The 16,045-nt window shown below is 55.3% G+C and overlaps 1 protein-coding gene across 3 annotated transcripts in view; it reads left to right on the top strand.

The window, feature by feature from the left end:
* The window catches only part of Znf423 (zinc finger protein 423), a 317,088-nt gene that overhangs the window by 193,541 nt on the left and 107,502 nt on the right, over window positions 1-16,045 (top strand). For all 3 annotated transcript variants that reach the window (XM_078032268.1, XM_078032267.1, XM_021721194.3), the window contains one exon: window positions 4,353-4,437. In XM_078032268.1, the coding sequence (XP_077888394.1) occupies window positions 4,353-4,437 (85 nt within the window). The remainder of the gene's footprint in view (window positions 1-4,352; window positions 4,438-16,045) is intronic.

The raw sequence follows: 16,045 nt of genomic DNA, 5'->3' as shown, positions 1-16,045 counted from the left end.
TTCAAAGCCTGGATCTATCGGAGCCTCCTCTTCCCCAGTCTGCTCTGGATCTCGCACCAAAGCACCACTTTGTGAAAGCCCCTACTATGTGTGAGGGCGGCTCTCCTGGGCACCTGCTCTTGGATGGTCTCCGTAGCAACAGCCTTGGAGTCTGGCTGTGGCCTGTGCCTTGGCAAAGGGGGAACCCAGGCTCAGAAGGGTGAAGCCACGTAGCCAAGGATGCATAGCCGCACGTGGGCATGCGGGGACCGAAACCTCATTTCCTGGAGCTTGCAGACCTTCCTTTCCTGCCCTCTAACCTCCTGAAAGAGGGGCTGAGCTGAAAATCCCATCTCTGCCAGCCCAGAGGCACAGGCAGATGGGCCATTTGCAGAAAGGAGCTAGACAAAGCGCAGGTACCTCCCCAGCCAAGGATCCTCCGGGGCCGCGCCCCCTGCCTGGGCACGCCTGGGGGCAGGGGCCCAGCTGTCTGTTCGCCCACCCCTTCCCTCCCCCGGGACTCACTCATGTCAGAGCAGACTCTGGGGGCTGTGCAGGGGCTTGGGGGCTGGCAGGCTGGGACCCTCGGGAGTGTATCCATAGCAACCAGCTCTCGGAGGACTGGGTTCCCGTGGGGCCGAGGCTGCTGTCGGCTGGAGCGTGAAGCGTTGAGGTTTCCACCTCCCCCTGTTCGTGGGTAATAACAGCATCGCCCCCTCCCTTGAGGCCAGTGCAGGCAGACCCCGGCCCTGCCTCCGCTCAGCGGGCCCCAGGCCCTTTCTGGGTTCGGCGGCCTGAGTGCTCCCTTCCGCCGTTTGACAGCCCGGTTAATGGACCTGCAGGTTTGGAGGATGAGCTGATGTCCAGGTCACATCAGTTTTCTGTCACCTAGACCATGACTGTCCAGGGAGGTCTGTGGCCCTGAGCCAAAAAATGTCAGCTGAGACAGTGGACTCCAGAGGGAACCTCCTGCCTGCCAGGCCCAGGTCCCCTCCTCGCCAGCCTGGGAGTCAGGACGAGCCACGCACCTCTCCATCCCTGATGTGGAGCTTGAAAAGGGGCGGGGGGATTGAGTAGGAGCCTTTCCCGCACGTTGTAGGTGCTCAGTGTATCTCAGTGAAACTCAGCAGCTCTGACTGTCCCTTCCCCCCTTCCCTTTCTGAAGGCCCAGCCAGCTCCCCACTCTATCCCTGCTGACCTCAGGGGTTTTTCTTTCTGCTCGGAGGCTGCTCAGGGCCAGGCAGGGGAAACAGCTCCTGGCCACAGGTCCTGGACCTCAGCTTTGGTGCTCCTAGGCTGGGCCCCAGGGAAGGGGAAGACAAGGCACTTTGAATACGAAGTTTTTCCTTTCATAATGATGTCTCCTAGCAGGAGCTGGAGGGACGAGGGGTGATCCCTGGGGCCTAGAGGCCCAGTAGATCTTGGGGTAAGGACTAGGGGTCAACCAAGTTCAGAGAGGTCAGTGTCGGTGACCCTGTGTGTGTGAGACAGGGTGCATGCCCGGGTACGAGTGCACTTAGGTACCCTCATGACCTGTGTGTATTGGGTAGGTCTGGGCCACCCACCCGGTAGAAGCTGCTTGTGTACCTGTGGGTGAGTTTGGGAGTTGGGGTTCAGGGTTCCAGTGCCAGAGCTGAAGACGGATGTGTCTCTGGAACACGTATGGGTGTGTGGACCTCTGCAACCTTCAGGGTGCATGAGGATGCCTGCCGTTCTCCAGGCACGACACACATCCCACAGGCGAGTCTGGGGTGCAGGGTGCAGGCTGCTGTCAGGGGGGTTGTGGGCATGTCTGTATAGGCCGTGGCTGTTCATTTTGAGCTGGGCCGATGGTGAGCATTTGAATGCCCGTGTGTGGACGTTTGCGCGTCTGTAAGTCCTTGTGTGGATGGAGGTCAGCCGTTTCTCTGGCTCCTCCCTTGGGAATCCTCTGGGGACAGTTTCTGCACCAGGGAGGGCCCTGTTATCTGAGAGTTCTCTTTCTGCCACCAAAGGGTGACCACGTGGCGCAGGGGCATTTAGCGGGAGACTCTCTTCCGGCCTGAGACCCTGCTGATTTATTTTCCAAGACCTGTGAGCCCATTCGTTCACCTGCCCCTAGAGGGACAGCTGGATGGCCCTGATGGTGGGTTGCTCCTCACACTGGTCTGGACCAACCATGGCTGGAGCCTCCAGAAGCTTCTGCCCAAGCAGATCCATGGCAGGGAAGATGGTCCTCCTGCAGCTGGCCGGCTGGGGCCTCACACCCACCTTCATCTTACCCACCCCACAGGGGCTGGGCAGTCCTGGGCAGGCCTCCCTGGGCTTCCTTGGAAGGGCACCTGCATTTTCCTTCCTTCCTTCCTTCTTTCGTCCAGGCATCAAGGGCTCTTACACTTGCAGGCAGACAGGGTGGGGCGCGTGTGAGCGGGAAGGAATGATCTTGATGGGTTTCATGGAGTTGAGCAGAGACAGGGGCTTGGGGGCTATGTCTCCTCCACAGACCCCAGTCCCTGCAGTCCCCTTGGGGTCTAACATCTCCTATGCCTGTTAGGAGGCTGGACTCCTCAGCTCCGTCCTGTACCACCCCTCAGATGCACCTCCGTCTTCCTGTGACCTTTCCAGGGCAAGTGCCTGCCTCTGGGCCCAGGCTGTGGCCTGTGCTGGGGACCCGCTGAGCCCCTTGTTCTCCTGAAACACTGGGGAAAGGCCCCTGGAGCCCAAGCAGGGACCGTGCCCTGGACACCAAAGCTCCCAGCACCAGTTTTTCCATTTTCTTAGCATCAGTAAAAATCCTGAGAACAGTTAAGTGATCACTAGGCACGCACCCCGATGAGGTCCTGCGCTAAGGTGGTATGGGATCCGGGTACGCGAGTCTCCTTTGGTCTTCTTTGTCTCTGCATGTATTGTTCTGCAACTTGGCTCGTGTGTTCAACAAATCCTTCTTCAGCATCAGTCTGTGCTGGCCGAGGAATCCCCAAGGTGGACAAACGCGTTCCTGGTCCCCTGGGAGCTCAGGGTGCGGTGGGGGAGCAGACAGTCCATTAGCCGTGACACACAGTGTACTGGTACCCGGCTGCTCTTAGCAAAAGCTAGAGGTCTGGGGAGGCCCTGGACTCGTTCTGGGTGAGAAGAGAAGGCTTCTTAAAAGAGCTGACATTTGGGCTGAGCCTCAGGAATGGCGTGAGCAAGTCCAGCAGTAGAGGCAGTATAGACACAGGGCTGCAGGACGGGGGTGCCCATGTGGGAGCTGCGGCTGCAGAGCTCACTGGTGGCTCTTGCGGGGCTCACAGTTTGATCCTTGGGCAAGAAATTGGAAGTTCTGGTCCTTTTTCCAGAGGTAAGGGAGGCCCCATCATCCCAGAAGCCAAAGTGGTCTTCAAAAAACCTGGATATTTTGGGTCCTGATACAACACCTCATCCTTCAGAAAACCCTATAGCCACAGTCTTTCCTCCAGATAGGCAGCACCACCTGTGTCCCCAAGAAGCAGGTTTCACAACTGAACAGGCTTGGTCATGGCAGTAAGCCTCATTCTTCACGAATTTTCAAGAAGCTCTGAGGAGCTGGAGTAGCCGGGGGTGGGGGCACATGCGTATCATCCCACTGACTCAGGAGGCTGGGGCAGGAGGATCTCAAGGTTCAGGCCAGCCTGGGAAATTCAGCAAGACCCTGTTTCAAAATAAAAAAAACAAAAGTGGCTGGAGGTGTTGCTCAGTGATAGTGCCCCTGGGTTCAACCCCGAGGAGTGGTGGTGATGGTGTCCGGGGGTGGAAGTGTCTGATGATCTCGACTTTTCTGTCCCCACCACCAAAGGCAGCTGGTAATACTCTCCGTGTGTGGAGACCAGCTGTAGATCCCCTGGGACTCTGTGTGCCCTGGGCAGGTGAGGAATTCCTCAGCTGGCCTGGAGCGTCACAGCCCTCAGGAGCAGGGTCCCCTGCTCAGCCACATGGTTCTCAGGGTGGGAAAAGGCATTGGAAATTTCCTGGATGTGTAGAAAGTGGGTGGATGGGGGGGTCCACCTGTATGTAGATGGATAAATGTGTAGGCAGAAGGTAGGTGAGCAGATGTACAGAGGCTGATGGATGGGTGACTGGGTCCTTGGGTGGGTGTGCAGGGAGATAAATGGGTGGGTACCTGGAGTCTCCTGCCCGAGCGGGGTGGCCTCTCTCAGTGCTGGAAAGGTTGACCTTGGGTTGTGGCAGTTTCCTGATGTAGCAGAGGAAGCTCCCTTGGAATGGGTCCTGGCCTCCTTCCCCAGTCTCTTGAGGCTGGATTCCAGGGGAAATGGGAAGAGACTGGCCCTTCTGGGAAGTCCTGAGCCCGTCTGTGTGGGAACTTCTTTGTATGCCCCCTCCTGACTCTGACTCCTTTCTTCTGGGTTTCCAAACAGAAAAAGACATACCAGTGCATCAAGTGCCAGATGACCTTCGAGAACGAGAGAGAGATCCAAATCCACGTTGCCAACCACATGATCGGTAAGAGAGCATTTCCTCCCCGCGGCGCGGGGGCCACCCATCAGGGCCTGAAATTTGTGGTTCCAATCATCATTTCACCTGCTTTTAGGGCAAAGGACCGAGCCGCTGCTGCTGTTTCGGAGACATTTCAAATGGGAGTAGAAATGTCAAAAGTGGGAGTGTTTTCTCCACCCGAGCCTTCTTGTCGCAGCTCCGCTCACATTACAATCAAACTTTTGACAATCTCTTCCATTTCCCAGCATAAATTTCCCTCCATTTCTGAAACGAAGTGCTTTCCAGTTGTCAAGCACTCAGGGGCAATTATGCCTCAATTTTGTGTGTCATGACATTGAATAGATTTAACCACTCACACTTCCCCACTCGACGTGCTGAATTCCTCAGGCACGCTGTCAAAACAGGCTGCTTACAAAGTGGGGCTGGTACTTTCCCTTCTTCCTCTTCCAAGGGGATGTGGGCTTTGGAAAATCCAGTTTTCTAGAAGGGGAGGTTTCAAAGGCCCACAGAGTTCTCCCGCTGGGTCTGAGGTATGGGGGGAGCTGTGTAGTCTTGCCGACTTCACAGGTGGGTGGGTGTGGGTGCCCTGGGTGTTCTGGGTGTGGGTGCCCTGGGTGCCCTGGGTGCCCTGGGTGTGTGAAGGACATGGGGGTTTGAAGAGCAGGGGCCAGCCCCCGGCTGAGGAGGGTCGGTGTGTTTGGCTTTAGGGCCTTTGAGAGCTGCTGGGATCCTGGTATCCAGGGTCTTTCGTGGATGTCTGATCACTGGTGTTGGTCAGCTTTCCATTGCTGTGACCAAAACACCCGACGAGAACAACTTTGAGGAAGAAAAGTTTATTCTGAGCTCATGGTTTCAGAGGTTCTGCCATGGTGGAGTGACTCCATTGCTCCAGGCCTAAGGTGCGGTGGAGGGTAACTGCTCACCTCTTGGTGGCCAAGAAGGAGGGAGGGAGAGAGAGAGAGAGAACGAGAACGAACTAGGAGCAGTAACAAAATATAAAACCCCTAAGAAATGCCCCCGCGACCCATTTCCTCTGTCCACACCCCGTCTGTCTGCCGTTCTCACTCAGTAATCCATTCAAATGATTAACGTATCAAATGGGTTAATCCAGTGGTTATCTTAGAGCTCTCAAAATCTGAGCATTTCACCTCTGCAAGAACACAGGAGCTTTGGGGGGACACCTTGTATCAGCCTCTGCCTCTGAGACTCCTGTTGTCTGAGCAGAGAGGTTTCAGTCTAGTTTCAACAGTCACTTTTCCTCTTAGGCCATCTTTTCACTACAGCCTTCACCATAGTCATGGTACCCTTCACTGTGTAGACTCCCAGACCTCCTGTGTGCACACAGCCCAGGGAGTTCCCAGACCTCCTGTGTGCACACAGCCCGGGGAGTTCCCAGACCTCCTGTGTGCACACAGCCCGGGGAGTTCCCAGACCTCCTGTGTGCACACAGCCCAGGGAGTTCTCACCGTCTGACCACACCTGGGTAGCCCACACCCAGATCAAGAAAGGAGACTCTTCCCAGCATCTCTTGGTCTCCTTAGGACCCTCCCTCATTAATGGCAGGCCATCACCGTCCTGGTGGCTGAGAGCATAGCTTGGTTTTCTACTCAGGGACCTGAGTATAAAAGTCATCCCCACAGCCTCCGCGGGCTGGTGTCAGGCACCTCTTGCTGTTCACACGACTGCCTCTAGTTGGCGCTCATGCCTCCTCAGTGCCGTGTCACACCATGGTGGACCAGGCCACTGGGGTCGCTCTGCTGTTTCAAGCCTTGTGCTGCTGGGAACGTTCTCGTCATGCCTGTTGGTGAACATGCCTATGCTATTTGAATGGGAGTGTAGTAACCCATAGATCCCATCTATGTCTAGTAGACACATAGGAGCGCAGGGGGAAGGCGGGCTGGGGATGGAGGTACTCACCTTCAGGAGACAGGTTCTCCAGCGGTTGCTCCCACCAGGGGCAAGAGTGTGGCTTGCTCTCCATATGTGCTGTCACCACACCATCAAAGGAGCTATTGTGCAAGGGACTTCTTTAGTGAAGGCGCTTGTGGAACGAGTGTGGGTCCCTGGTCCTGGCCCAGCCACAGCACTGCTGGCCGGCTCTCGGGGTCAGGTGACAGCATCTCAGCTCACCCCTCATCTGAACAGCCTGTTCCTGCAGCGACGTGGAGCCGGTCCCTGACGTACTGATCCCCGGCCGTGTGTGTGTGTGTGTGTGTGTGTGGTGGGGCTCACCTGGTGGTGAGGGGAGAAGCAGAGCCCAGGAAGGCCAGGTGGGGCCCTGGGAGCTGGGCCTGACAGGGAGATTGGTGGCTTTTTAATTTCTTGTGTCTGAAAGCTCCCTGCTGGAGTGTAAGAAGGAAAGCTACCCTGCCAGTCACCGGCTGCTGAGAGCCCTTTCACGGGCGTGTCAGGGAGGTGAAGATGAAGATATCTAAAAATGTTTGCCTTGGTCGCAGGTGGTAATGCGGCTCCTGTTTGTAAGCAGGAAGGGCGAGAGCCTGGCTAATTGGACCACAGTGATTTCAAAGGTGCTTCCCCCCTCCCTTCCCTCTCCCACCTTCCTTTTGTGCAGACTCTGGAAGCCCGTGTCCTCGGGTGGAGGCGAAGGGGGCTGCTCTTCACTGAGTTGCGGGAGCCTGAAGGGAGGGCTTGATGGACGGGCATTTGGGCCTTTGTGTGAGCTGATGGCCGGGCTTCCACGGGAGGGAGTCGCATCTGGTGGCGGGACAGGGGCCCTCACCCACGCCCGCTCCATGTGCTGGCCCGCTTCCGGGCACACAGGGGGCTGGCAGTGAGGAGTGGTTGGTCTCGGAGCCGGAGATTTCGGCCCTGGTGCGTGACGCTGATGCCCCCTCCTCCTGCTGGCCCCCCTCACTGCACCACCCTGATCGCATCGTGGACGGAGGCACCGACTGCAGGCCAAGGGCTGTGGTGGCCTCTGTCGGCGACAGAGGTTGAGGGGGACAGAGGGTGGCAAGGTCCCTGCCCTTAGATAAGGGAGCCAACAGCTGCTGTTTCCCAGCACCTTGCCGCGGTGCTAGTCTCCCGTCTAATACCAGGAACCTGGGCTTGTGGAGGTTAAATGGCCAAACCAAGTTCTCAGAGCCAGCGAGCAGCAGGGGCAGGGGCCTGAGCCTGCAGGGCGAGAGAACCTGGGATTCCCCCCGCAAAGAGGGGAGATGGACGGGCATCTGGGTTGGACATGAGCGACACTGATTCTCAGTGACCTCTGAATCCAAAGAGGTCTGTCGGAAGGGCCAGGTGATGAGGGCTGGAGCAGGGCCGTCTCCAGCAGGACGGTGGCCCAGGAGGAGCACCCTGGAACCCAGGTGCCGTTTCTAGGTGGTGCAGGTGGTGCAGGCCCTTCTTAGGAGGACTGTGGGGTGAGCAAGGCTCAGAGGCAAGAGCAGGGCAGGTTCAGAAGTCGTAGCGTCTGACGAGTGATCCGTGCGTGCGGTAGCATCGTGATCAGTGAGGGGTTAGGGAGGGTGTTTGGGGCCAGGTCACAGAGGCCTTGGCTGCCGAGTGAGGGGGTCTCGGCTTGGACTTCTTCACCCTCTAGGCCACGGTCCATCCCTGGAAGCCCTTGGCTGATGATGTCTTTGGCTTCTCTTGAAGAACCCGAGGAGGTGGCAGCCAGGGCTCAGCATCCCCAGAGGCATAGTGGGAACAGAGAGCCGCGCTCCCCGTGGGCAAGGCTCCCACACAGCCCCACCAGCGGCCACTGAGCTACAGAGGTCCGCTGAGCTCATTTGTGTCCTTAGCCTGTCCCTGGGGTCTCCTGAGTGTGTCGCCTTGAGCTGCAACACTAGGGAGCCATGGAGGGTTTTGGAGCAGTGTGGCCTGGACTTTAGGAAGATGCTTTAGGAAGGTCCATCTGGCTGCAGGGGACAGATGGGAAGAGCACCCAGGCCTGCCTGATCTCATGCAGGGTTGAGGGAGGGGCAGGGGTGGGGGCGCTGATGGGATGACACCTGACTGCTGCCGTGTGCCTGGGGATCGGAGGGGGAGGCGGACACTGGACTGTGTGGAAGGGAGGTGGACACGGAGGCCTGGTGTGTGGCTGACTCTGCTGGGGCCATGTCTCTGTGGACAGCTTCTCCTGCTAACCGACTGGAGCCCAGAGAGGCTGCCCTGGAGCTGGACGGGGTCACAGTTCCCCTTAGCAGTGCCGAGGGGACTGATTGGGTGGAAGCGGCACTGTTCAGCCTGGTGGCCTTCTCATAAACTCGGGGCCCTCGGGGGTCTGAGGCAGGCCTCCTGCGTCTGCTGGAGACCTCCCCTGGGGCTGGTAAACTGGCCTTTTTATGGGGGGGGGTGGCTGTGTAACTCTGCAGCCTGGAGACCCGGGGAGCTGGGATGGCTCAGGGCCGGTCTCCTTGGAAACACTTTCCCAGCACCCCTCTAGCTGCTGCTGCTGGGGAGGGAGCCATTTGGATCTGAGAGAAAGGCAATCTCAGCTCTGGGGTTGCCTTTGAAATCCCCCCTCCCCACAGAGAATGAGGCCCCTTCCCCGGGCCTCCCCTGGCTTTTGAGATGGCTTCAGACACCTCCCTCCATCCAGGCACATCCCAAACTTGGACCCGCCCAGAGCTCTGTTCTGTGGCCTCCTGCTGGGGTGACCTGGCTCCGTCCAGCCTCCCTGCCTCCACCTGAGACTCTGGGAGGATGCCCCCCTCTGGGCTCTGCAGGAGGCCCCTGCCTGGGGAGAGCCTAAGGAGGCTGTGGAGGGCCCTGGCTCAGAGGCCGGGTGCTCCCGGGGGCTGGGGCAGGGAGCAGTGCGTGTCTCCCCACATCTGATGCCATGTACGCCTAAGGCCTCGTGTGGTCCCCGTAGGGCACCTGGGACCCCTGCTCAGGACTCTGGGAGGCATGGCCTGCATCTGGAGACCCGTAGTGGGTGGCCTCACCCAGGGTGTCCTGCCTCCTCTACTGGCTTTGGGGACGGCTGGCTGCCTGGCTAGGGGTCTGAGAACTTGTCCTCGACGTGACAACTTTGCCGGGACCCAGGTTGGTCCCAGGGCCGTGACTCAGCCTGGGGGCCGGGGAGGCAGGACCGGGAAACGGCGGTCCTCGGGGATCTCCGCAGGATTTTTTGTCCTGGGACAGCGGTGGGGGACTCTGGTGGGCCGCCAGGCAGGAGCCAGGCCTGTCCCGGGGGGGCCTTAGTCACTCCAGAGGCCCTTCTTGGTCAAGCTGGTCCCTGTCCCTGGGTGCCCCTCAAGGCTGGACTTTTATGTCAGAGGCAAAAAAGGGGGGGGCGGGGGGAGGAAAGGGGAGTTTGGAGGCTCAGCCTCGGGCCTCCTGCTTAGGCCTTAGAAATGCCCCAGTGCTGGCCTCTAGCCCACCTCCCTGCCTCCCCCAGCCTTCCCCTCATGCACCTGGAAGGAGTTGGGGGGTGTGTATGTGAGAGAGAGGACAGACAGACAGACAGAGATGTGTTAGAGAGAAACAGAGATGTATAGAGACAGTTGAAGATGGAGACAGAGACACAGAGAGATACAGGGTGAAGAAGAGACAGGGACTGACAGACAGAGAGACAGCGGGGAGCCAGCATGTGAGAGGAGGGGCTGGCTGGCCCCGGGGGAAGGCCTGGGGTGCACCTCAGCGTCTGCCCCTCACACCAGGGAGGTGCAAACCCTCTGAAACATGGGAAGGGAAGAGCAGGAGGAAAGGGGGGCAGGGGGCCCCGTCTCTCTCTGTCCCGAACACGCGTTGCTGAGCGTGCCGAGTCGGGCTTTTGATTCCGGTGACACCAAACCCAAACGCCTGTCTGACCTTGGTCTGTGATAAAAATGTCTCCTCCCCCTGGAGCTCTGTTCAGTCCTGGGATTGTTCTGTCCGAGTCGCAGGACTGTGTGGTCCGCCTTTAACCCACTGCTTTCCCTCTCCCACTCCCTCTTCTCTCCCTTCCCCTCTCCCTCACCAAACTTCCAAACTGGGACAGAGTCACCCCCCCCCCACCCCGTCGTCCTGCCAGGTGAAAGAGCTGGCCCCAAGGACTCAGTTTCCCCAGTTTTGAGTCCCATCGGTGCATTTGAGGGAGCTACTGATTGAGCACTTTGGGGCCACGGAGCATCTACCAATTCTGAATCTTAGGATCTCCTTTTCCTGAATTCCTTTTATGTGTGTGTGTCGTTGTTAAGCGGGAGCAGGGGAGCCTCTGTCATTGGGGTTTTCCCTAATAGTAACCTCGTGGCTTCATGCTCTGTCAACGTGGTTAAAATCCTTCTGGGCTGTGAGACCCCTCATGCTAGCCCAGCTGGGGGGATGCTAATGCGCAAGCTCACCCTGACGTCATGAGTCTAAGGTACGGGCGCTCGGGAGATAGGCACGTCCATCACTCAATCTGGGCATGCTAGGAAAGCTTCCCGGAGGAAGTGGCACCTAATCGGGGTCTCAGAGCCAGCTGGGAGGGGAATTCCAGGCCGAGAAAGGAGTACAGCCAGGTCTCGCAGAAGAGAGGCCCGGGGGCCGTCAGGGGGACAGCAGGCCCTTCAGTGAGGCGGCCAAGATGGAGAGGCAGAGAGGGGAGAGGAGGTGGGCTGCTGCTTAGGAGGGTCTTGGGATGTTGGCTGGAAAGATACCCAAGAGCTGAAACGAGGGGGATTTGGGAATTGAGGGGGTTTGGAGGGGGGTGAGCTTGGGGGGACAGAGACAAGATGACACCATTCTGGAAGAGGAGCTGTTGGGGCACTCATGACCATCAGTCGTGTCTGGTGAGGCTGACCACGTTCCAGGCCCTTCTCTCCACACCTACACGCGGGAACAAGCTTCACCCTTGGGACACCCCGGGAAAGGGGTTCTGTTCTCACCCCCCTTGGGTTCGTGGGGAATCAATGTGACCCCCTCAGTCTGCGTAAGTTCCAGGGTGGAGGTTTGAGCACGGGCCACGGGACTCCAAACCTGCGTCCCGGAGCCCTGGACCCACAGGTCAGCACCGCAGGAGCCTGAGTCCGTTGCTGAGCACCGGGGTGTCTGGCCCACGGTTGGATCCCGGGGGCCGGGAGCTCAGGAGAAAGGTCTGGGCTGGAGGAGTGGCTCCCGGGCAGCAGGATCGACGGGGAAGGCATCCGGGAGAAGTGGGAGAGCGAGGAGCATGTGTCACCCGCGCGGAGGCAGCTCAGTGTGTCTAGGAACAGCAACTGGGCCACGGAGAGGCCCTGGGAGGGAGGCCAGACCTGGTCACTGTGTCCTGCGCCTGAGCTGGGGGAGGAGGACCCGGCAGCGTCCACTGGCCTCTCCAGGTTCCAGACTGGAGAGGGAGGGGGAGAAGTGGGAGCCGAGGGGCCTGGATGTCCCGGGAGGTCTCTGTGCTTTTAAGAGGGAGGGACCTGAGCAGGTTTGCAGGCTGAGGAGGGAGAAGGACGGGGTGAGGGGGAGAGAGCCTGGAGCCCGCCTGCAGGGCAGGGCCTGGCCCCGGTGCCATCTTGCTTGGACTGGCTTCTCCTCTGGCTTCCCCTTCCCCGGGACCTTGGTGGCCTCTGGGTTGAACTGACTTTGTTGGTGACCAGGAGGTCATCCAGCTGCTGGGCAGCAGCTGATACACAAGCAGCTTCCCCTGTATTTTGCTTCCGGCCCAGATCTACTGGAGCAGTGGAAGAAAGACGTCAGGGGTCCTGTGGCCAGTGGCGGCTCCAGAGATCGGGGTGTCCCCGCTGGCTGGCTGGTCTTGGAGGCCCCCGTGTGATCCCTGCTCATCGACCTGGGGAAATGGAAATGGGAGACGGGAAGTAAGTCCCCAAAGATGGCAGGATGGGAGCCCGAGTCGCACTAAGAATCCGTGGGACGAAGTCACCAGTCTGAGTCTCTCCTGTAGATTTTTATTAAGCACCAACAGTTTGCCCAGTCCGATGTAGGTGTCAATATTAAGAAGAAAGGGAGACACGCAGGATGAGCTCTACGGTGAGACCCGGTGGTTCAGAGCTCAGGCCTGCAGTCACAGGCTGCTGGCTCCTGGCTGTGCCACTTTGTGAATCAGTATTTGAATACTTCAGCTCCTCACCTTTAAAACATCTTCCTCCTAATACTACAGAGCAGTTTAGGTAAGACTCTTTTCAGGTGGCAAAATCCAACTCACACTGGCTAAAGCATACAAGAATTTTCCATCGGTTCATGTAACAGAAAAATATGGGCAGACATTGGGTAGCAGGCTTCAGGCATGGCTGGATCCAGCGGCTCCAACGAAGTCATCATCCTCTCTTTTGCACTGCCTGACAGTAGAAGTTCTCAGTAAGTGGTAGATACCAATATTATATTAGTGGCACTCGTTCCTGTGGCAAGGACTAATGAAAGTTAACAGTATGCATAATGGTGATGGTAATGGGCTCCTTAGTACTGCTGAGCCGAAGTCCCAGATGCCATCTTTCTGCAGCTTTGAGGATGCCACGGAGGGCTTCCTGAAGGAGGCAGACTGGCCCTCTCCCGTCAAGCACCCAGAGGGGCCGGGCCTGCAGGAGAGGCCCAGGAGTAGCTCCAATCAAATGGGTTTTTATTTGTTCCCTGATTCACTCCATTTTTTTCTTTCTTGAGCACCAGGCCCTCGGGGTACGGGACACTGAACATGGATGTCACAGCCAGCAATCCTTATGGTCCCGAGCTTAGAGCTGAGAGAGGTGCAGACAAGGATGCAACAAGAAGAGAGATGAGAAAATCCTGATTATGTCAAATAGTGAAGGTGGCAGGAAGAAAATAAGGCAGCTCCATGTGTGGGAGTAGGGTGGAATCTGATGGCCAGCGCCGTCCCTCTGGAAAGTGACTTTCAGGCTGAGGACAGTCTGACCTGATGGCAGTGCAGATTTAGGTCCACTGCAGGGCTGTTCAAGACCTGGCACTAGAGCCGCCCTCTGCATTCCCTTCCCCGTAAAGGAGGGTGAGAGCAGATGGTGGTGCAAAGGCCCAGGGGCTGGTATGGGGTTAACTGGGTGATGCTCCTGGGCAGGCCACCCTAGTCTGTTTGCCTGCCCCCTATCATGTGGCACTGCCAGCCTGGGCCATCTTGGTCTCCCCGGGCACCCCTCTGCCTGTCCCCTGGATCCTGTCTCCAAGTCCTTCTCTTGCTTCTCCCTGTCTCTGCACCAGACCCTTCCTGTCCCATCCTTCCCTCCTAAGTTTCCAGATTAGCAAGTGAGACTACAGGATGGACAGTTAAATTTGAATTTCAAATAAGCCACCCGTTTTTGAGTATAAGTACAGCCAGCCTTCCGTATCGGCCCGTTCTGCATGGATGAAACCCACCACGGGTTGAAAACATTTGGAGAAATATTTGTGTCTGTAATGAACAAGTAGACACATTTTTTCTTGTCATTGATCCCAAACAATACTGTAGAGCAACTATTTACATGGCATTGGTGTGGCATTAGGTATGATTACTAGAGGTGGGTTAAAATAGACAGAAGTACCTAGGTTCTGTGCAAACACTAGGCCATTTTTTTTATAAGGGACGTTAGCATCTGCACATTTGGGTATCCACAGGGGTCTTGGAACCAATCCCCTGTGGATTCTGAAGGAACAGCTACACTTCTACAGTATTATAAGGGACCCACGGAAAAATTATTTCTCATTAGGTGAAGTTTAAATTTAAGCGGCCATCCTGTGTGTACCTGCCACGCTGTGCCCTCCCACTGTCTCAGACCAGTTACCTTGGGAAGAGCAACGTGTCTCTTCCCCCTTCTTTCAAAGTGCTTTGTGGTCTCTTATTCACTCCTTTAAGATTTTTTAGCTTAAAACAGAGGATATGAAAAATTATTCTATATGTGCAATAAGAATCGTGATGCATTCCGCTGTCATGTATTTAAAAAATAAAACCAATTAAAAAAAAAAAAAGATGTTTAGCTTAAAGAAACTAAACTGTGCGTGCCCGCACATGTGGCTGCGAATGGACCCCAGGGCCCCGCGCGTGCATGGCGGATACTCTACCACAGAGCTACATCCCCAGCCCGAAAATGAACTTTTTATTTTGAATTAATTGTGGATTCACATGCAGATTCACAGCAGTCCTCTCTACACTTTACCCAGTTTCCCCCAACGGTGACATTTTGCAGAACTTAGAGCACAGTGTCACAAGCGGGATATTGACATTGATTCCGTCAGGCGGCAGAATGTTTTCATCGCCACAGGAATCCCTCCCACGGCCCTGCTCCAGCCCCGGCCACTTCCCACCTGCCACCCACCCCTTCCTTACCCAGAGGAAACCGCTGACCTCTTCTCCATCTCTACAGTGTCGTCATTTCCAGAACGTTACGCGAACGGGATTGCATATAACTTTCCATTATCTTTGGGATAAGTACCCAGGAATGCATGGCTGGGACTGTCACACTTTCAAGTTTGTTTGATTTTTTTAAATTTTTTTTTAAGAAACCAACACACTGTTTTCCAGAGTTCCGTCCTGTGTCCAGCGGCCTGGGAGAGATCGAGTTTCTCCACATCCTTGGCAGCATTGGTTTTGACCCTGTTTTTGGTTTTAGCCAGTCTGATAGGTGTGCGGTGATATCTCATTGTAGTTGCAATTTGCATTTCCCCGGTGACTAATGATGCTGAAACGTCTTTGCATGGGCTTATTTACCATCTGTGCATCCTCCTTGATGAAAGGGTTCTTCATATCTTTTGTCCTTTTTTCTAATTGGGTTGTTTACTTTTTTTACTGCTGAGTTTTGAGGGTTCTTCATATATTTTTAGATACTGGTCCGTTGTCAGATTTGAGGTTTCCAAATATTTTCCCGGTCTCTAACTTTTGTCATTTCATCTTAACAGGGAGCTTCTGCGGAGTGTCATTGATTTGAAGTTTTTAATTGTTATGAAGTCCAGTTTATCAGTGGTTCCTTTTAAGATTTCTACCTTTGGTGCCGAATTTAAGAACTCTTTGCTAAACCCTACGTCCCAAAGGATTTTTCCTCCTATTTTTTTTTCCCTGAAAGTTTTATAGTTTTTCTATTTCCTGTTTTCATCCGAGATGCATTTTGAGTAAATTTTAAGGTGTGAGACTGAGGTGGAGGGGTTGAGGGGGTTTTTTTGCTTACAAATCTCCAGTTGCTCCTGGGTTGTCTGTTGAAAAGGCTCTGGGCCCTCCCCTGGATTGTTTTTGTATCTTTGTCAAGTTCCATTTTCTCATTTTGTTTTTGTTTTTGGTGGGTCTGTTGTTAGGCCCTATTGGTTAAAGTGTCCATTCCTCTGTCAATGACAGTCTTCATTACTCTAGTTCTAGGATAAATCACGGAATTGAGTAGCCTGATTCCTATTTTATTTTTTTTTTCAAAATTGTTTTAGCCATCTCACTTCCTTTATCTTTCCATATAAATTTTAGAATAATAGCTATTTCTACATAAGTTGTTGCTGTAATTTTGTGATGAACCGTGTCTATCCATTTGGGGGAGAACTGACATCCTTACTCTGTAGAGCCTTCCAGTTCATTCACTTGGTATCTCTCTCCATTTATTTAGATCTTTGATTTCATCTATCATTAGTTTTTGGTTTTCAGCATACAGACACTCTAAATACTTCATTGCATTTTTGTAGCAATTTAAATGGGATTCATTTTTTAAATTAATTTTTTATTTATGTATGATGAATAGGATTAAATTTTTAATTTTGGTGTCCATATGTTTAGTGCTATTAT

This window comes from Ictidomys tridecemlineatus, chromosome 15 (assembly GCF_052094955.1).
Source record: "Ictidomys tridecemlineatus isolate mIctTri1 chromosome 15, mIctTri1.hap1, whole genome shotgun sequence".
NCBI classification, from domain to species: domain Eukaryota; kingdom Metazoa; phylum Chordata; class Mammalia; order Rodentia; family Sciuridae; genus Ictidomys; species Ictidomys tridecemlineatus.
Note: the sequence above shows the minus strand (reverse complement) of the source record. Positions and strands in the feature narration are given on the sequence as shown.